The sequence below is a fragment of the Cydia strobilella genome, chromosome 9 (genome assembly GCF_947568885.1).
Source record: "Cydia strobilella chromosome 9, ilCydStro3.1, whole genome shotgun sequence".
NCBI lineage: Eukaryota > Metazoa > Arthropoda > Insecta > Lepidoptera > Tortricidae > Cydia > Cydia strobilella.
The window spans coordinates 13075029-13096894 of record NC_086049.1 but is presented as its reverse complement, the minus strand read 5'-3'; the positions used below and the strand labels follow the sequence as shown (position 1 = coordinate 13096894).

The 21866-nt window shown below is 38.5% G+C and overlaps 1 protein-coding gene across 1 annotated transcript; it reads right to left on the bottom strand.

The window, feature by feature from the left end:
* Positions 1-769: 769 nt before the first annotated feature.
* LOC134744377 (small subunit processome component 20 homolog) lies at positions 770-20885 on the bottom strand. Its single transcript, XM_063678158.1, has 14 exons — positions 20747-20885; positions 20349-20635; positions 19146-19479; positions 17227-18453; positions 13083-16594; positions 12305-12469; positions 10245-11292; positions 8946-9172; positions 7503-7668; positions 5795-5977; positions 4415-4963; positions 3367-3552; positions 1877-2137; positions 770-1363 (listed from the first exon to the last, which is right to left on the bottom strand). The coding sequence occupies exons 1-14, from the start codon at positions 20789-20791 to the stop codon at positions 1181-1183; spliced, it is 8373 nt and encodes a 2790-aa protein (XP_063534228.1). The 5' UTR covers positions 20792-20885; the 3' UTR covers positions 770-1180.
* Between the last annotated feature and the right edge of the window lie 981 nt (positions 20886-21866).

Genomic DNA, 21866 nt, shown 5'->3' with positions numbered 1-21866 from the left:
TGTTCGTGTGTTACTTCCGTCAGAAAAAAATCTGAGTTACCCTCTAGTCGCGCCTAAGGAAGTTTTACTTTAATAAAATAATTGAAATAGGGACAGTTATTTGTAATAATTTCGACGATTTTGTTAATTATTTTATACTTTTAGAGCGTAATAAAGCAATATTATTTTGATTAAGTACTGTTGTTTTACTTCAAACATCCATAGGCTACGATAACAATCGACTGATGTATCATATTGTATGTTAAATTATAATCCCTTAATTTAATTTATCGATTTTCAAATAAAATCTTTGTGAAATATGTTTTCTGTATAGTCCTGTATAGTGTCTGTATAGTTCTGTATAATAGGGTTCTCTATTCGTAGTCGCTGTTTTTTATATACGAGATTTAGCATGTTATCGGCTACGCCCGTAGCGCGTAGCACGCGCTGGCACTGAATGTGGAAAAGCTAGCTTTTTAACACATTCAGTGCCGAAAACTCGACTATCGGGTATTTTATGATTCCGTTCTCAGACCGGACGACCCGATAGTCGTGATCGTGGTACTACAGCTATACATGACTATAATTTTGTGGCCTGGCGCGGATGTCTTGTGTGGCTGGGTGACAAGGAATGTGTTAATAATAAATGAAATCGATCAGATAAAGTAAAACTATTTAGTTAAGATTATACATTTATTACTCGAGTAATCAATTATTTACAGTAACACTTAATTCCATCGTAAACTGTATAATATATATGTTTAATCTTTAATCCTTTAACAGTCATGTGTGTGTCAAAAATTACGCAAAATTGAACCCTATCACTTTAAAATAAAGTTCAAAATAGTCGGAAATATGTTCCCTCTGCCTTATGGCTTAACTATCTACAAGACTTTTAGAAACAGAGAAAAAACAAAAGTCTGTGTTTGATCATTGGCCGACTATTTTCGATAGAGGGGAACGCCTGTTAATGGCTACTCCGTTTGGTTATATCCTCTAAGGCGATGAAAAAAAAATCGAAACAACTTTAAACCAGTTACCGTATAAAAAACGGCGTATAATTAGATTATTAGATGTCAATTTCGACGCACCAGTTTTTCAACTATTTTACTCTTTACATACCAGTTTATTCAATGACTCTTCATTAACGTAAACTAACTTAAATAAACAATTAGATAAAATAAATAAATCCCTAAGCATTCTAGTCATCTCCCAACAGCGCGTCCTCGATGTCGAAATCTTCCGCTTTCCTCTTCTTGGGGCGCGGCCGCTTGCCCTGCATCATTTCTAGCTTCATCTTCTTCGACTGTTTCTTCTTTTCCTTCAGTTGAAGCTTCCTCTTAGCCGCCTTCTCGGGGTTGTTGACTTTTTCTTGTAATAACACCTGAAAGTATAAGAATAACATTAGAAGCGATGACAAAATTATATTCACTATAATGTTAAATTACCGTATGCTGAATTCTTTATGTTTTACCAAATATAAAAATATTTATTAAAATTATAAGATCCAAAAATGCCAAAAAAAGATAACAATACGTACGTATAGCTATGAGTTACTTTCTACTACGATAATTAACTGGTCTAGTCTTGTTCTCTTAAGATTTTTACTAGTGTCCTCCTAATGATAGGCACTAGTTTATTCGAATGCAAATGCTATCTGACCTTCCAATCTAGAGCCAAAACTTTTGAAAGTTTTCAAGCTATTTATTGAACTGTTGTCGCAGATAGACAACCAGCAGGATCAGCGCCCTAACGTGTCTGCAGGGCGCTTAATTCGAACCACAAAAACCAGTCACTTTCAAGACCCCGTCGAGGTTACAAATCCCCACGGAATAGTATCGATCTGCGATTTAAAAAAAATGCTGATTAGCTGATTCACACTACGTATACTACGAACCTTTTTCCGCTCCGCCCTCCTAATATTGAGCCTGGTCTGCGCCTCAGCCAGCAACTTGCTATACTCAATATCCCCTATTCTCCTTCTTAGCTTCTTGCCGACCCGCGTGGCGAGTTGCTTGACGGGCGACGCAGGCGCCATCGGGTCGCCGGTGGACATTTCGCGAACTAACGGCGGTAGAAGGATGTCCACTATAGAGTTGATGTCGTTGGTTTCGAAGGAGCTGATTAAGTGAAGCAGCATGGTGAAGATTGAGATGCGCTGTAAGAAAAGTTTTAGTTATGAATATTTATTTATACTTTATTGCACAAAAACAAATATAAAAATGGCTGACATAATGCCAAATTGCATTATCTTACAGTGAACCGTTGTAATCCAGTAACTTTATCGCCTTTTGTAATGGGGTTGGTTTGCGTCAAATCCGGTAGTTCTGATTTTTTGCAGACTTGTTTTATAATGTTGGCTCAATGAATAATCCAAGTTTGAGACCTCGAGCGCCGAACGCAACTTTGTCAAAAATCGAAAGAACCGCGAAAATTATGGTTTTTTTTTTAGATTTGGGCGATTATAATCCTAAAGGACTCCTAACGTGCTGACCACCAAACCACCCGGCCACGGCGGTTCCCGTCTCAAATTCTCTGGTGTATCTTTGAAAGGCTAGGCACCTTTGATTAACTGTAAGGGCTAGTAATACGTGCTTGCGTCTTGTATTGTAAAAATGTCTTGTTTTTTATTTATTACAAAAAGGCAAGCATTTGACCGCAATCTCACCTGATGGTAAGTGTCGATGCAGTCTAGGGGGATAATGCTTACCTAAAAGATGTCTATTCACTCTCGATTTAAAAAGATCCAAGTTATAGTGGACTGGGAATAGATTTGCGGGATGTGAATTCCACTCCTTAGTTCGCATGATAAAGCTGGATGCATAGCGCTTAGTACGAATTAGTGGCAGAGTAACGACGTAAGGGTGAAACGCAAGTCCGCGTCTAGTCCCACGGTGGCAGAATGGAGATGAGGGGATTAGATTATGTAATCCCATCGCACACTCCCCGAAATGTATCCTGTTGTAGAATACCGATATACAAGCTACCTTTCTACGGTGTTCAAGGCTCTGCAGTCTAGCCTCTACCAATTCCGCATCTCCAATAAGCTTCCTAGGAATCCTAGGTACTATCAAAAACGAGTCCTATAGGGTTATAATCGCCCAAATCCAAAAAGAAACGAAATTTTCGCGAATTTTTAGATTCTTGACAAAGTTGCGTTTGGCGCTCGAGGTCTCAAACTTGTATTATTCATTGGGCCAACATCATAAACAAGTCTGCACAATAAATAAAATTAGCGAATTAGTTACTAAGTTTAAAAAAGCTAATGCTAATGCTAAAAAAAAACGAAGTACTAGACTCAACTGTCTAATTTGGGGACATTAATATTTTGCACTACTTAGTATATTTTGTATATAATATTAAATAACATATTATCAGGACACTTACGATATTCATGGAGCCCGGCGCCTTAGCGACCTCCACGTTGCAGGCCTTCCTGAGCTTGAACAGTATCCAGCGAATGTTGACCTTCCCACCGCCTTCCATGTCGGCCTCGTCCTTTATTTTACTCGGCAGCTTGAAGCTCGGCAGAGAGTGCACTAGCTTCAAAATTTGGAATAGTACTGCTGTGACCTGTAGAAGAAATAAAATGGTTGTTACGTACCTAGAGACTCCGTCTAAGGATGGTATTCCAACGGTCCAATGTGTATTTGCGTCTCACATTTTGCTTAATTTGAGTGTGAGACGCAATACATATTGGACAAAGAAATTGGACGGGTGGTATCGCTGCATCGACTTTGGCAGAAAATAGTGAGGAAAAGTCAGCATAATCATCATTATTTTATAGAAATTTTATCTTTATGGTGAAATTAGCACACTTTGTCTTAGCAAATGCCATGCAGAGTTAGCTTTGTGCTACTCTAATATTAAAATAAAGTTTTGAATTTTATTTCATAATCAAGAAATTATTGCTTTTGTACTTATGGACAGGGATGCAAATTATGATATTCAGATATTGCATTGAAACAGTTTATGATAATCTAAGTATGTAAATAAGTGTAATAAGTCTTTTCATGTGTGCATGGTCTAAATACTTATGTTCGATCCGATATTTCGACGCAGTTACATGCATCTTGTTCACGGCTAACAGAAGATAGCGAGTGGCCAAACGCGGTCTACACAACTTTGACACCCACCCGCTATCTTCAGTTACCCGTGAACAAGATGCATGTAACTGCGTCGAAATATCGGGAGCTCGAAAACAATACAAAAGGTAATCACGGTCCATATCCCGGTCAAGTGAAATTAACCGAGAATCACTTCAAAACTCAAAACTGTTACTGCTAATTATCTTGAGCAGTATTAGGCACACGGCGTGGAACAACACTATCATTTAAATATGGAATTTAATTACTGTATAGAAGGTTTCAATTCCTTTGTCTAGTAAAACATTAGTGTATTGTTAGCAATACAATATTGTGTAGTTATTACGTACCTGTTCAGCCATTTCTTGTGAAACACCAGCAGTGTACTGCGCACACAAATCCAACACCAAACTCCTCAACGCCTCCTCCGTATTATCAAAAATAAAACCTCTATCACTTTCAACCTTCTTTCTAACTATCACATCTAACTCTTGAGGATCAACGGATAACAAAATCTGGTGTATAACTTTCGCAGCCCTTAATCTAACCCAAGCGTGAGGATACGCTAGCAACGCTTGACATTGCTGCGCTATTTCATCATAATCGTTTATATATTTCTTATTTTTCAAACTAGACTCGCATTGGACAGTGATCTTATCGATTAGATTGAGCATTTGTATCAGACTGTGATCTTTTTCTCTCTGTTTTTCCTCGTCAGTCTTGTCGTCCGCGTGTTCTAGTTGTATCTTGACGAAGCGTCCGGTGCCTATGTCGTTGGTTAGGAGGAGGACTTTGCCGCTGACTAGCGGTAATATGGTGGTGAGTCGGCTTTTGAATTCGTCGCCCTCGACGTTGACGAAGCGTATGCTCAGTTGGGCTGCGAGCTCGAAGTGTACCGGCTGGAAGGAAATCGTTGATGTATTTATAAAAGGAAAAGAGTAAAACGCAACTTAAATATATGGCGACATACTCACTTATGAAGGGTGGATGCACAGAATATATAATAGTACTAGAAGATTCACTCCCTAACAAAACGCGACAACTACGCGCAAGGCGGCGCAAGCGCGTGCAGGCGTCCGTTCCATAGCGGTGCGCGGCAATTACTATGGCTTAACCTCAAAATTGAGGCGGCCGCAGGTACTTGTAGCGACGCGACGAAATCGCGGAGTAAGACACGTCTGGTAGAGGTAAGGAGAACACTCTCCGAGTATGAAAAAGTGTCTATCAAAATAGCAAGTGGGTAAATTTCAAAGGACGCGTTAAATAATACTAGAGTGGGACAGAGAAGTAAAAAAGTAAACTTCCGCTTTTAAGTGCATATAATAAATACAAACAAAAAAAATATATAAATAATTCAAGTAAATTTTGTTTATTTATTAAGAAAATTATAAAGTTTTATTTTTCACTTTACGCCCACTTGCGCAATTTTATATAACACAAGGCCAAGTTCATTTCATACTCTCTTGCTACCCAAACGCCACTCTGGAGAGATTTGGAACTGTTATCTATATATAAGCGAGCTCTTTCAACTTGACTACATTGTATAAAACAAAGTCGCTTCCTGCTGTCTGGATGGATGTCTGTCCCTATGTATGCTTAGATCTTTAAAACTACGTAACGGATTTTGATGCGGTTTTTTTTAATAGATAGAGTGTAAGGTTTATATGTAAAATACATCAGCATTGCACCCGTGCTAAGCCGGGGCGCGTCGCTAGTAAATTATAAATTACCTGCGTGTCCTCAAAGAACGTGGTGATCAGATCGAACAGTTTATTCCTCTCCACGGCAGGGAACCTAGTGAGCATGAGCTCGATGCAGGCGGCGGCGGCGGCGCGGCACGAGGGCGCCGAGTCGTTCAGCATGCAAGCGCCCAGGGCCAGCAGGAGGTAGTCGCTTTGCTTGGTGAGCTGCGCCTGTAACAAATTAGTACTTTTACAACTAGTGTGAAAAGACATTTCACACGTGTTGTAAACGACGTTTTTTAATACAATTGCGAAAAAATTATAAATTAATATATCATTAGTAGAATCATACCACCAAACCAAACCAAAACCAAAAGTACCTATACAGCCTGCGATACGCGAGCTGCCGCAGCCCGCGATACCTTCATACTCGTGCGCGCCCCGGCCGCGGCCGCCGCGGGCCCGGCGCGGGTTGGTCAACGACACCGAGGAGTAACTCATGAGGTCCTGGTACCTGCTCAGCGCTAAATTCAATTTTAACTGCGTTTCGAAAGTATAGTTTGGAACTAAAAAGTAAAAAGCACTAGTTCGAGAAATTGAGCTTCTCGCACGCTACGCAGCCACAAAAAGTACCACTTTTTGAGCAACTGTATTAAAAAAAAAAAACATTCAATCTTTAACTAAACCACAGAATAAGTAATAGCAAAGATAGATATAACTCCGTAATAGATGGATGGAAAATTTGATTCTCGATCAGATGGCGCCACTAGTTTTGGCCTACTCTCGTATAGAAGGCGTTGACGGTTTCGTTTGTTATTTATAATTTTAACGCACATCAGTGAAAGAACATGGGTCAAAATCATATAAAAATAATTAATGCAAATAAAAAAAACATTTATCCATATTTAAATACATTTTAACGTATTTTTATAAATCTTCATTTTTAGTTTTAAAGTATGTCGATAGATGGCAGTGAATTTACAGTGGTTACAAAATTTACTATGACAGTACCGCTCTATCTTATTATATCCTCTTTGGTAATAGTATTATCATACAGACCGAACGTCTGGACGACCTAGGTACCGCTGGAGAGACGAAGTGCAGAAAGACCTCAGCGAACTCGGCGCCGTCGACTGGACAAAAACGGCTTTGGACAGAGTAGCATGGCGGTCTTTGGTATCGGACGTCAAGATCCACTTGGGGTCGTCGCTCCACAGCAGTAAGTAAGTATTATCAAACGGCCACTCACCGCCCCGCCCCGATTAAAATAACCTTGCATCGCGACAGCAGATTAACGAGCTTTTGCCGACCGCTCAGTACTGTTTTTAACTTACTCACACAATGCCGCGTATACAGACGGTGCCGTTCACACATAGAAACGCAAGTGATTTTTGATGTTTTTCTTCATCTAGGTTTTCTTCATCTTCTATGCGTCATCCTGGCTTTTTTCCACGACTAATGAGAGCCTGGGGTCCGCTTGGCAACTAATCCCAAGAACCAAGGCACTAGTTTTTACGAAAGCGACTGCCATCTGACCTTCCAACCCAGAGGGTAAACTAGGCCGTTATCGGAATTAGTCCGGTTTCCGCACGATGTTTTCCATCATCGAAAAGCGACTGGTTAACATTAAATGATATTTCGTACATAAATTCCGAGGACTCCCTGCCATGTTGTAGCTCGTAGTTGAGCTGCGACACAAACAACTGGATGTAGCGCTCCAGCCGCTTACCCGGCGAGTAGTTGGTCAAGTACTTACCACTTGCAGCTTGCTGATGATCATCTCCAGGAACTTGAGCGAGGATTCTCTGCCATGTTGTAGCTCGTAGTTGAGCTGTGCCACGAAGAACTGGATGTAACGCTCCAGCCGCTTGCCCGGCGAGTAGTTAGTCAAGTACATCACGAATATGGCTCGAGCTTCGTCTCTGCAAAGGAAAATTAATATTTTTTATACAGAGATAAAACACTTTCATCCTTCATAGTGAAGAAGACAGACGAACCGTCCAAAGCAAGCTACGAATATTTGTTATGGGGCCTGTAGACGGGCCACATTTCAACTGCAATATGTGGCCGGCAACTATTGGTGACCCTCTCTTACTCTCATGTTAGAGTAAGACACCAATAGTTGCCCGCCACGAACAGCATCGCCTCGCCTCGACGACATGTGTGCGTTACAGTATGGAATTTCTTACAAAGAATACTGGACGGCTCGAGTTGAGGCGGCGCCGGTCCGGTGCCGAGCGGTTACGTGTGCGACAACCTTTAAGAGGGAAGAATAGTTTTGCGATCCTAACGAAATAACGGTACTATTTCTACGAATATTTCCATTTCGGGAGAAAACGGTTTCGGTTAACAAATCACTTTGCTTTTGATGTCGATCGCTTCAGCATAATATATTCTAGGTTTATAGGTTTCGCTTTTTTTTTTGTATTGCAAATTTTGAAAAAAAAAAGGTAAACCTATAAACATAGTTTTTCATTGTGTCAATAACGTTCTAAAAAATCATGGAGAATTAGAAGTGGAAAAAGCTTTCTTTTTTTGTATGGACGAGTACGTGGTATACTTCCCTCTTAAGGCTCAATTTAAAGTTGATCTCTAATCAGATCGGGGAAATCCTAAAGAAAGGCCAGGTCAAGAGCAGCCTAAACCGGCGAGCGTGTATGAGGAATGTTATAAAAGTGAAGGAAGCGAAAGAGGTATGTCAGGATCGTAGCAAGTGGAAATCCGTGGTCTCTGCCTACCCCTCTGAAAAATAGGCGTGATTATATGTATGTATATACACAATATTAACTTTTTCGTTTTCAATCAAAAGGTACCACATTGTCGCTTACCATAAGGACGAAAATTGCTTGTATCTTTATACGAGAAACCGATCGTCCTTATGGCAACCGACAATGTGGTACCTTGGCTTGAAAACGACACATAAACACTGGAGATTGCAAACTAAACGTAAATTTAAGGCGAGAAAATATAAATATGAATTACAGCACGCTCTTTTTCTTCAGGGTATCTCTCTTAAAAGTAGCTTAAGCTTTTCTTTTAGGGCAGTAATAGCTGCATAGTTACTTCTTAATGGGTACTCTTAAGAGAATCACGCCAAAAAAATAAAGAGAGTGGAGTAACACGGTGGATAAAGTCAGCCTCCACATTTATTTCTACGTAAAACATCCAGTCCTATAAAATAAATTTTCGTAATAGTTACCTTGATCTCGCTGATTCGCTCAAGATACATATCTTAGATACTTTCTCCATAACCTCGTGAAGCTCCGTGGAAACGAGTTTAGCCTCTAAAATAGCTTTCAGTAAGGAGAATGAGCTCGCTTGTTTCTCGTCGTTCTGGCAATCCTCCTCGGCGTACAGTAAAAGCGTTTTCAGTTGGTCGGCTTCCATTGTGTAGTATTTCACGTTTCGGATGAGAACTGTGATTGCCTAAAAAGTAAGGTAACAATAGGAGAACTCTGACGCGGATAGTAAGCATCTTAACACGTTAGTGGACGCCTAGTGACGTCATGTGTCATAGGCCAAAAAAAAACAAAAAAGTACGCGTCTGCATACGTGTCCGCGATGTGCTACACGAGTCCCTGCAGGCAAGTTCGGTTCTCCATACAAACGTAGTTACGCTCTCACTTTTAGAGCTAAATTGCTCTGAAACTTACTTACAATAGGATAAAGTATATCTAGGTCTGTAATTAGTTTATGTAGCTTCAGATACAATAGTTAAAAAACCGAGTCGGACTCGCGCACCGAGGGTTGCGTACTTTTTAGTATTTGTTGTTATAGCGGCAACAGAAATACATCATCTGTGAAAATTTCAACTGCCTAGCTATCACGGTTCATAAGATACAGCCCGGTGACAGACAGACAGACGGACAGTGGAGTCTTAGTGATAGGGTCCCGTTTTTACCCTTTGGGTACGGAACCCTAAAAATACAGCGAATGTTTGTTTGTCATACAAAACTCGATTTTGCTCTATTTCGTTTGTTTTATATACTAGTTATATAAACGAATTACAGACTTAGATATACCTCATGTCATAGTATGTGCCAAGTTTCATTACAATCCAACGCGTAGTTTTAAAATGTTAATGAAATTCGGCCGAGCTTGCCGGGGACTCTTAACACTTTGGACGCCAATCGCCGAGACCACAGAGCCAAGAATATTTATAACCTTTCATCTGTGGCAGTTTTTGCGTCAATTTAAAATTCAAAATTTGAACTTCTAGGTCTTTATTTAAATAGCACATCTGACAAGCCACAGATGAAAGGATAAGTATGAGCATGTATGAGTTAGATTGTGCGCTATAAATGTGACCTTCATGCTTTACATTAAGGATTATATTTGTTCGCCTGCGCCCATGATCTTGGCGTGTGAGTGACTCGTCTGTATATGACGTGACGTGTTAAACTAACATAAGCATAAAATACATTAATATCTTTGTGTTTTTTGTGTCAAAACAAAGCTTGTGGTATTTGCGCATAAAAAATTGTATAAAATAACTTACTTTAAATGCATTCCTAACTAAATGGTAATTGTCGTTCTGTTTGCTAATTTCAAACGTAGCATATTTATGTAAAATCAGGAACATAGTCTTCACAATATCTTTCACCATTTCTTCGAGAGTCGGCGTACTGACTCTTATAGTCCATAGCGTTCCAATACATTTCAAGGCTACAGTAGTTACTTTGACATGGTCGCTCCTCAACGCATCTACTAGTAAAGGTATTAATGGATCCACGAACGCCCTGCATTCCACTCTTGCAACCTTCTCTCTCTTAAGGATCACGTATAGAATGTTCAAACTGAATTCAACTAAGACATGAGCGTTAGCTTTAGCCGATACCTTTACATGTTTTGCTTGCACTTCCTTATTTCTCTTAGGCGTTTCTGGGATTATAAAACAATCAGGCTTAGCTATAAGCATCTTTTCTTTTTGTTTCTGTGTTATTTCTCTTTTAGGTGCACCAAGTACAAATTCAGGAATGCTTTCTGACGCTATACCGTGTAAAAATATGAATAGTGATTCGATGTCTATGAATTTGTTTGTCACTAAACCACTGGTTATATGTGTTAGAGCTTCTTGAACTTTTGTAACGATTTTCTTCGATTGGTGTTTTTGTAGAACCTCTTTGAAAGGTAAAAGTAAGTTGATAAGGCATGATTCTGTTATGTTCTGAGATACTATCATCAACGTCACATAACTTTTCTTACTAGGCTTAGCTTCTGGTGTTTTATAATGTAGTTTATCAACCTCTTTTTCTTCAGATAATGCTCCAAATAGATCATTAGCACAAACATCTAAAATGTAGTCCAAATTTTCATTCAGTTCTCCAGGTTTGAAATCTGTTTTCAAAGCATCTAAGACGGAATGTATCGTAGCTACTAATACATGTACTTGGAATCCTCTCGTGAGGAGTAGAGTGAGGTGTTGTAGCAGGATGCCTATATAGGCAGTTCCGATGGTGACCATGATTTTCTTGACGATGTCTCGAGCTGTGATTCGCACTTGTTTTAGCGGCGATTTCAGGAATGAACAGAGTTTTATGATGATACTGAAAATAAAGTAATGACTAAATATTATAATTTATAGTCTACTCGTAGTCTATCATAATGTTGTAACAGGGAATATTACTGCAATGTTCTGCCGCCAGAGTGCAGTAGCACTAGCACCCATTGTAAACCAAAACCATAGAGTAACTTACTTTCACAGATAATAAAATATGACATTGATGCATCAAGGCGGTTTGTTTACAAAGGGCCTACCAGGAAACGCAAAAACTGAAATTTAGATATCTGCCTTTTCATCGATCTAATATGCAAGAGTGATAGAGGTTAGATAACGAAATTTCGATTTTCTTGTTTCGCGGTAGACCCTCAGATTGTGATGGATTGTGGTAGTGGCGCCGCCTACGCAGAGTTTCGCGTAATATTCCCTATTACAAAAAATACATCGTTATTTTGTAAGATTTTTAAAGTGAATTATGTACTTGTTATCAAATTAAAAATCGATTATGTTTGCATGTAAGTGCATTATTGAAATAACCCCAATCAACCTCCCTGAAAACTATAATCATGGCAAATATCTCTTTGCACATAGTAGAGCTTGGTGGACTGAAAAAAAAAACACCTAATATAAGCTCAACTACTTATACTACTTTTTGGTATACTATACCTAGGTATGTATGTTAACTTGTTAAAACACAAATAAGCTCGCGGACGAGGCTAAGAAGGCCACTTACTGCATGCTCCCGGTACTGCTTTTGTATGTAAGAACCAGGAAATTCCCGGTTCCGGGCATACAAATTTAGCAACTTTATCGAAATAAGAGAAATACATCCATTTATCACCGTACTTACAAACTTACCCACGCAGGTGATGTCGCAGCACATCGCCGGGCGGTCGCTGCAGCAACTTAACAACAGCCAGAGCAAGGCACACGCAGCATGTCTTCCGCTTGCCGCTCCAGGCCCAAACGCCGGCGGTTCACCTTGTGGGACTCTTCGTGCTCTGTCAGCTTACCAACTTACCAACAGACCGTACATTCGCCAATTATAAAACACTTACCCAGGCAGGTGATGTCGCAGCACATCGCCAGGCAGCCGCTGCAGCAGTTTAACTAAAGCCAGGGCGATTGGCACTCGCAGCATGTCTTCCGCTTGCCGCTCCAGGCCCAAACGCCGGCGGTTCACCTTGTGGGACTCTTCATGCTCTGTCAGCTTGCCGATAGCGCTGGATAACAAAGAAACGACATTGGAACAGCCTTGAACGGTCTATTTCCATTTATACCCACCCGTTGGACTCAGTGGGAACATCTCTTAACACTGGGGACTAATAGATAGAGACAAATGGGAACAACGGAGTGTGGAAACCCTTCATCAAATTCCTAATTAATTCATGTGTATGTTGTAAGCGAATGTCAATAACATATGCTAACAACTTGTCAAGGAATGTCAAGTTATGTCAAATGCAAGGAGTGGTGCCGAAGCACCAACAAAAAGATCGCATTGGGCATTATGATGATCTTGACGCTCACCCTACTTTAAGCCAGTGAACTCACTGGGTTTATCTTCTAACTAGAAGATAAAGCTTTTCATAATTTCCATATATGTAGGCAGGCATCAAAGGTGTAAAACATCACATCACATGTGGTGTGAAACTCTGTTTTCTAATACCAGATACTAAAATGACTATAGATTGGGTAATCGAACCGTTGTTTTAGTGTCTAATTGTCTATGGTATAAAACGCGGAGATAAAAGGAAACTATGCGGCCTCAATTTTACGATGGTGATGAACCTTAATGTCATGTAGTTAAATTTGGTATTTTCAATAATATAAACTTACCGATTGAGCTGTGGAAGCAACCCTGCTGACAAAGACTTGATAATTCTCTTCGCCAGAGACGGTGGGACTTGCGTGACCCTCTCAAAAGCCGGCACGGTTGCAACCTCTTTACTCACTGGCTCTTCAGTTTCTGCTTCTGCATCGGCAGCTTTTAATTCTGAATCTATATCTATTTGCGTCTCTTCTAAATTCTCTGTACTTTTTTCAGCCTCACCACTTTCTTTTTCATCATTTCCTTCATCATCGTCTATTAGTTCTTCGTCCTTTTCATTATTCTTTGCTTTTACAATACCACCGTTTACAGTCTTGTCTTCTTTTCCTTTCTTATTCTTCTGTGGTCTATTATCAATGTTAGCTAGCAAAGCTTTAGGCAACTCAATATTCTTAGCTTTAGAGAAATCAAAGTGGAAAGCATCTAGAATGCTGACGACCAATCGCGTCAATTGTTTCTGATGATCTGAAGCGTGACGCATTTTGTTCAGATACAACTTCAATATCACCTCATAATGGTACCAAGGAAGTAATCTACAGCAAGTTGAAACTGTTTCTATACACGCGTCTATCAAGGTGTTTTTATCTGTGTATTTGTCGTCGCATATGTAAATCGTAGCCAATGGCAAGATAAAATTGGTGAGCGTTCTTGGAGAAGGACATTTAGTAATTTTCTTGGCTACTTTGCAGAACTTCATTAGTGCTCTAACGCGCCTGTGCATTTGTAAATGGCACATGTTATCGAAGAAGTCTACTTCTCTGTCCTCGTTATTGGTCAAATGCGCCAGGTCTGATAAAACTACGTCGGTACTTGGACAATCCCTCGCTAGTTCACCAAGGAGATTTATACTTTCGTTCCTTAGTATTTCGTTCTTTGAGTCTCTGATGCCGTTTGATATAAGAGATAAAACAGTATCGCGAACTAAAAACTGACCATCAGTGGCTGACCAATATTTTAAAAGCAATTTTGGAAGAATCTTCTTTAAACATATAGCGGCTCCATCACGCAATCCTATATCCTTTTCAGTCCGGATGAAATAGAAACAGTTGTTGACAATTAGTATAGCGAGATCTAGATCGATTTGGTTGTCATCTAGCAACTGGTAAATTGTCTTGTATGCATCTAGTCTCCTATCAAAATCAGGCTGCTCGATCCATCGCTTGTTGAAGGCGTTCATTTCGGATATTACGTTGCTAATACGAGCGAGAATTTCTTTGTTTTTAGGAGCTGTTTCTGCTATTGAAGACAACAGTTTAAGTAGGAGTTTCCTAACATCAATTAGAGTTATTTTGTTGAAAAGTACAGCAATATTCTTGATATATGTTTGAGGATTAGTGCTGTGACCTAATAAGTTAATAATGGTATTGACTGCATGCTCCATATTTTCTTCTGCCATATTCATGCACACTTTCTTAACAAGTATTGGTAGTAAAAGGGTCAGAAGATCGTCACATAATTCTGGCGAAGCCACAAGTTCTGTGACCCGCGAAAGTATCAGCAAGTCTCTTTTGTTCATGGTATTTGACTTAGCTGAGTTTGCGATGCGTCTTTTCATAACTTCCAATATGCTTGGAATGTGTGGTATCAAAATTTTGCTGCCAAAATTCATCTCAACAGACAAGTCAGTATTAGACTCTACTTGCGTAGTGTTTAATGGCACAATAGCAGGTAGTTCCTTGTCCTCTTCGTCTTCTGTTAAGGTTAATAACTTTTCAACCATATCTAGAATCATATTAACAACTACAGGAGTAGTTTTTGGCGCCAGTAGAAGTTTGAATATCTCAGGTATTGCACTCAGTGAGGGATCCTGTTCTGGACAAGTCACAAGCAAAACGTAATATCTTGGATTTTGGCACCACGTGTTCAATAGCTTCAAAAGTGCAGTTGGACTGTGAATACCTTCAATGTGTAATTTTGACATTAGAGGCCAGATCAGTGTTTCAAATAAAACATTCAGCTCATCCGAACTCCAAGTATACTTATCAAACTGGTCAAATAGCTTTGTCAGTATACCTATGGCTAATGTTCTGAGGTTTTTCATTACTTTAGAATAACCAACATGAACTTTGTCCCCGTGGGCCAGAACAGCCCCCACCGTTGAACACACAGATATAAATATCTTTAATAAATCTGATAACAATTCATCCTTCAGGTATCCTCCGAAATATTCACGTACCACTTCGAACAAATTCAGAATGCTATGTAACTTTCCTGGAATAATTACGGATTTTAAGTCTAAGGTAGAGACAATGCTTTCATATATTTCTTTGGGTTGCATTGTGATGTAGTGCTTTACATGAGAGAATGCCATTTCAACAAACATTTTCAGTTCTTTCTCATTACAGCCAGCCACATATCTCATGATTAGAGATCTCCTAGTTTGACCGCCTCCTTTCTTATCTGTCGCCATTTTAGACGTCATCTTCCCGTAAAGAATTCTGAGGATGATTGGGATCACATGTTCTCTATCATCCGCGTGAATATTTTGTGCGTCTTCAGTAATTTTGAATAAAGTCAATTCGTCTTTAAACTTTTTGTCGTCTACTAAATTGTACAAATTGCTTTTATATGCAACTATGCTTTTGTTTTTGTAGTTTATGACACAATCTAAGGCAAACTTCTGTAGACCGGCGTTTTTATGTTTCAAAAATTCCATGTAAAGTTCCCAGAATACTGACTCTTTATGAAGTGCTCTTGGATTTTTAAACTGTGCTAAAACTTGCATCACATTGATAAGAGTTTTAAATGTAACTTTTCCAGAAACAGTTTCTTTGACATCTTCTACAATATCCGTAATATCTTCTACATTAGCGTCATTAACATTTTCTTCATCCGGTTTATCATCATCAACATTCATGGCATTACTTCTGCTTTCTACGTCAATTTTAAGGGCATTCGCTTTGTCAGTTCTCTTATATTCTTCTTCAATAAAGTTCAAAAACAATACCACTACATCTCTGTTTCTTGTTTCACACACCTGAATACAATTAGTCATCGCTTTCAATAACAGGTCTCTGTAATTATATACGTCTGGTCTTTCTGAGATATTATTATGTTCTGCATAGATTTCTTTCAATAGATCAAAGTCACATTCGAATTCGTCATCAAACTTGAATTGTTTTAAATTCTTTTTTGCATTGTCAAAAGCGGTTTGAAGCATTTTGTAGAAAATAGGCCAAAACTCATCAGTAGCAAGAGAATTGCCGTAACTGGCAATGAATTCGGTGACTGGCTCCCATAATAATTTAAAATTCATATACAACACCCCAAACATATAATTTATGGGATATAGGTGGAAATCTGTATCTTTTATTAGTGCATACTGTGTAGTATTGAAAACCATCTTCTGTAGTGTGTTCTGTTGTGCTCTGTATTCTTGGATGGAGGGAACAGTAGATTCCACAGAGTAACACATGCTGAATACTGATAATTTTTCAGTAGTGCCTCCTACTTGAGCAGTTTTGTTTAGTGGTTCCGTGTTCTCAAACAGTTTGTAAATATGTGTAGTTAACAGGCGAATCTAAAAATAAATAAAAAATTTAATGAGCAGGCAAACAAAGGTATTATTTTAATAATTACAATATTATAACCCATGACGATTTGACGACACATATGCCCTACGTCTAGCAAAGATTAATTCCTTGCTTGCTTGTGTATGACATGTGTAAATTTTAAGAAATTATCATGCCTCCGATCGTGCCAGCTAAAGAAAAATGGCGCTGTATGGTGCAGTATCTCTTCTGTTAACTAAACTGTCAAACATAGACTTTTTACGATCAGAATTACGGCATACGTACAGCCGAACAGCGCCATCTACATTAGCTGTCAAATTCGAAACAGGAATTAAAGGATTTTATCTTAAACTTTACATATTTAATACAGTCATTGAATCATTGAGACTGGTAAGCGCTACATGCGAAGAATAGTAGGTACAGCCGAAGGCAAAAATATCGATCCAGACAAATGGCTCAAAAAAATGTGAACACGACTTTATTGTCTAAGGTGTAAAAGCGTACACGTATTTTTGAAACTTTGGAAATGTATATATATTTATGCCCTTGAGTGTACTAGGGCTAGAGATTATTAGAGCTGAAATAGGAAACCTAAAATAGATTAGTTACATAAAACACAGATCAGCATAAAAGCACTCACCACATGAAATGGAGAAGAAACATTGGCATTGAGATAAGAATCAATCATTGCCAGTACAGGGGAAGACAAAATATTGTCTTGCTCACATGCTGCCAAATACAAATCTGTCAAATGCAATGCTGCCAAGTAGTTAGGATCTGCAGCATATGGCAATATCACAGGCAACAGTGTATCTATGTCACAAATTGCTTTCAAGTTTCTACAGCTGGAAATGTGGATAGCACTTTCCATTGCATTTGCAAGTATGAATAGGACTTTTCTTGCACTCTTAGATAGTTCTGTAGTGCTGCAATGGTATTTATTGCCACCTGACTGATTTTCCAGGTTGTAACTTGTCAATATGTGAACCAGCTTAGATATAAGTTGACTCAATGCAGTCACACAACTATCAATATTTATTTTATCAATATGCGGCAGGCAGAACAGCACATGCATCAATTTCAAAGGATCTTCAATGATATTGTTAATGTCATCATTAATTATTCTTGAGAAGTGCTCCATAAACATAGGGAGGTTTGGTCCAAAATCAAGGGGATATTTAACCCACTCAAAAAGTTTTATACCATTCATGGACAGTGGTGACTTCTTAAGGCATATTTTACTAAGTGTGGTCATAGCATCTTTGTCAAAATCAGATTGGATGACATATTTTAAAAAAGGTGGCAATATGTGCATGTCAAATTGGGTATAGTCAATGACATTTTGCACAAAATTTACGAGAATGTTTGGGAATGGTAATGGCAGTAGTACTTTTACTATGATCCCAGCATGTTCTTGAGATAATGACACATTTGGAGAGAGGAGTAACAATGCTCCTATTTGGGCACAAACTTGAAGAACATTTTCAGCTGATTGCTCACAAATAACTTTGATCAGGACGAGAACAAACTGTGGGGGATTTATTAGGTATTTTCCTTTCTGGTGTTCTATCACTTGACCAGCAAGTCTCAGTATAAATTCAAGGCCTTTATTTTGTTTATCTTCTTTAAGTATCTCTTCTGTATATTTCAGAATACTTGTCCAGAATATGGAGAATTCTTTATAATTGATTGTCTGCAAGCTGTCCTCGAATGTTTGTGTGAGGAGCTTGAAGAGTATTTCCTGGTGTGGTCTGTATTCTTTCAAGTGTTGTAAAAGCAGTGGAATGAAGGTTTCAACGCAGCTGTGGAACTTGCCAGGTACACCTTTAATGATTTCAAATATGAGGTGGCCACATCCTGATATTGCCTGTAAAATACATAATATTGTATATAATAGTAGTATTTAAAAAAAATTGCACAATAATATTACAACCAGCATTTAAAAAAATTTGCCTTTGGAGTGCTTTTTAGGGTTCCATACTCAAAGGGTAAAAACGGGACCCTATTACTAAAACTCTCTCTGTCTGTCTGTCCATCTGTATGTCTATCCTTCTGTCTCTCCGCCTATCCGTCTGTCTGTCTTTCTGTCCGTCTGTCTGTCTGTCACCAGGCAGGTATCTTATGAACCGTGATAGCTAGACAGTTGAAATTTTCACAGATGATGTATTTCTGTTGCTGCTATAACAACAAATACTAAAAAGTACGGAACCCTCGGTGGGCGAGTCTGACTTGCACTTGTCCGGTTTTTTTTAAATTATTAGTTTATTCAAAAACTTTTTTTTTTAATGGGGTTTCGTCACCACTGTACTGAGATCTATAGTAATAAAGAAGTACTGCAATACTACTGTAGGTAAAAATAATGTAGTGGTGTGTACATGTTTTCAGTAGACTTATAAAACCTATGGAATTGTGTACAACAACAGGTTGATGACTTATAATTATTGAGAAAACTGACTAGCTGTGACATATAGACAGAAGGCCAGACAGATGGATGACCAAACTAAAGGGTTACATTTTTGCCATTTGTTTACCAGGCTATGAAACCTAACAGCTACTTACATCATCATTTGTCTGCAGATAATTCAATATAAGTTCAATGAACTTCTTCTTGTCTCGTATATCCCGAGCCACAAATGCGAAGCTCTCCGCTGCAAAATTATTGATATACTGTGGCTGTGATTCACTCAACAGTGGTATTATCCTCTTCAGCACTACTGCTAGATCTTTCTTAAGGTATGGTTTAAGGATCTTGAAAAGAAATGCAAGGCAGACCAGTGTCCATTCAAGCCTTTCTGCGTCTTTTGTTTTTAGTAGTCTTATCAAGATGTCCAGAAATCTTGGGAAGTATGGATAGAAGTCATCTCTCAGGTCTTTGGCAAGTGACACCAGAATTCTGAAATTTTTTAATGCATTCATATAAATTTATTAATTGAGGGCCTTTTATAATTTCCAAATTGATTAAGTACTAGCTTTTGCCCGCGACTTCGTCTGCGTGGAATCAGTAACAGCAGCTAGAGTAAGTTTAGCGCCTGGATAAAATGTAATAGCAATCATTCAATTTGAGCATAAGCTTAATTGCTTGACACCAATTATCAGGCAATTAATTAAATCTCTCAATTTTACCCCCCTCCCCCCCCCCTTTTCACTTTCTTTAGGCATGATTTCCGACATAAAAAATATCCTGTCCTTCCCCGGGACTCAATGTATGCCAAATTTCAACTATATCAGTTCAGCAGTTTAAGAGTGAAGAGGTAACACACACACAGACAGACTTTCACATTTATAATATTATAGTATGTTATATATTTTATTTATTGGCATGGCCTAACTTTTTAGATATAATGGAAGCCCAAAGCTATAAAGCAATCAAAACTAGATCATACTCATGAAAAAAAGAATTATATTTTGTTTCCAAAAAAAGATAATGTGATTTCGTGGAACATTCGACTTGCCTCACTAACATCAATAATTTCAAGGAAAGGGGAAAAAAGTTGGAACCTAAATTCCACAGCGTGATCAGTTTCTAAGCAAATCGTTATTTATTAATAAAGATGCAACTTGTATACTTTTACAGTGAGGAACTAAAGCAAGGTTTAGACTAGCAAGATCTTGCATGCAATTTATGTTACATTGTGGTATCTGATCATACTTTTGAATACAGTTTACCTTAGTAGTCTGCAATTTAACGTAAATTGCATGCAAGTTCTTGCTAGTCTAAACCTCGCTTTAGTTAGGACTTCCGTATAAGACTTGTAAACTTACTCCAGTAAAGGTTGTAGGCACAGTTGGTCTTCTAAATTTAAATATTTTTCTAATATTTCTACCACATCGTCCTTCCTATGGACCAACTGTGGAACTGTTATAACTCCAAAGACTTCTTTCTTAAACTTTTTGAAGTTTAGTGTTAAGTTTAGTCCATGCCATTTCCTTAAGGCGAGATGGAAGTGAGTTTCATTTTCTTCAGGTTGCTCAGTATATGCGTGCTCTATGTGGTAAAGGGCTGCATGTCGGATGTCTATAGAGTTAATCCGTTCAGCGAAAGGAACAAACTGAAAACGTAAGCAAAGCCTTTCATTAGAAAATTTGATAAAACAATTTAATTTAACAGTTCATCAACATAGATTTATCTTGAAGATAAAGTGCACTTATCGCATACATACCCGAAAGGTGTTGGTTGTTTTATGTTTTACAGGTTTAATCTTCATTTTGACTGTTTCTCTATTGCCTATTTATTTACTAAATAGATATTTATTATTTCACGTAAATAAAACCACATGTCTGCGGCGCGCACATTTGTTTGACGTTGTCAAGTGTCAACTTTGACATAAGATAACGTTGTTTTTCTTTCTAGTTTCTAGCCAAATCTCGATGTATTCTTTGCTGTCGATGCTCTGTTTCCGACGTCTAATCAACTAACTTAAACAAGATTACCTAAAAAAAAACCAGCCAAGTGCGAGTCGGACTCGCACACGAAGGGTTCCGTACCATTTAAATATTTATTTTATACTGTTTTTAGTTTGTTGTTATAGCGGCAACAGAAATATAGTTTGTCAAAGGATTGTCTCATTTCAAACATAGACAGAGAGAATCATACTATCTTTGTCTTACACTAGTACTAGCACCCAAAAGAAAAGGATGAGTATAGTTTTTTTTGTTCTTATTTACTGCCAATTTGGTTTGATCAGTATAATTTGGAACTGCAAAACAAATTTAGCACATTAAATATAGGCATCGACGATACAGAAACTCAATATGACAACATTTTGAATGCGATTCAATCCGCGAATAGTAAAATCAAGACTATCCAAAAGAAACGCACTGTATTATCAAATGCCACCAGAAATTTAATAAAAGAGCGGACTGGTTTCGAAATAGGCTCTGCTGAGTACCGTGCAATAGACAGGAAGACTAAACGAAGCATCCGAACCGACCTCCGCAACCACAACACTAATCTAGTCGCAACAGCACTAATTAATAATAGATCACTTAGAACCGCAAAAAATGGAATAAGGAAAGGGAAATCATGGATCACCAGCTTAAAGGATGAAAATGGCCAAAAGCATAGTGACAGGAACAAAATTATGGACATCTGCACACAATTCTATACTTCTCTATATTCGGAGCCATCCAACTCACATAGCACACCAGAGTATTACTGTGCTGAAACTATCTCTCCCATCACAACCGAGGAAGTGGGTAAAGCCATGTCCACGATGAAGTTCGATAAAAGCCCTGGAGCTGACGGAATTAGCACAGAAGAACTTATTTTCGGAAAGACCA

Excerpts from the sequence above, each read along its gene's own strand:
- LOC134744377 (XM_063678158.1), bottom strand. The coding sequence starts at position 20,791 with ATGAAGATTAAACCTGTAAAACATAAAACAACCAACACCTTTCGG. Across the intron at positions 9,173-10,244 it reads TAGTTAGGAATGCATTTAAA|GCAATCACAGTTCTCATCCG; the intron begins GTAAGTTATTTT and ends CTTACTTTTTAG. Across the intron at positions 5,978-7,502 it reads TCATCAGCAAGCTGCAAGTG|GCGCAGCTCACCAAGCAAAG; the intron begins GTAAGTACTTGA and ends AATTTGTTACAG.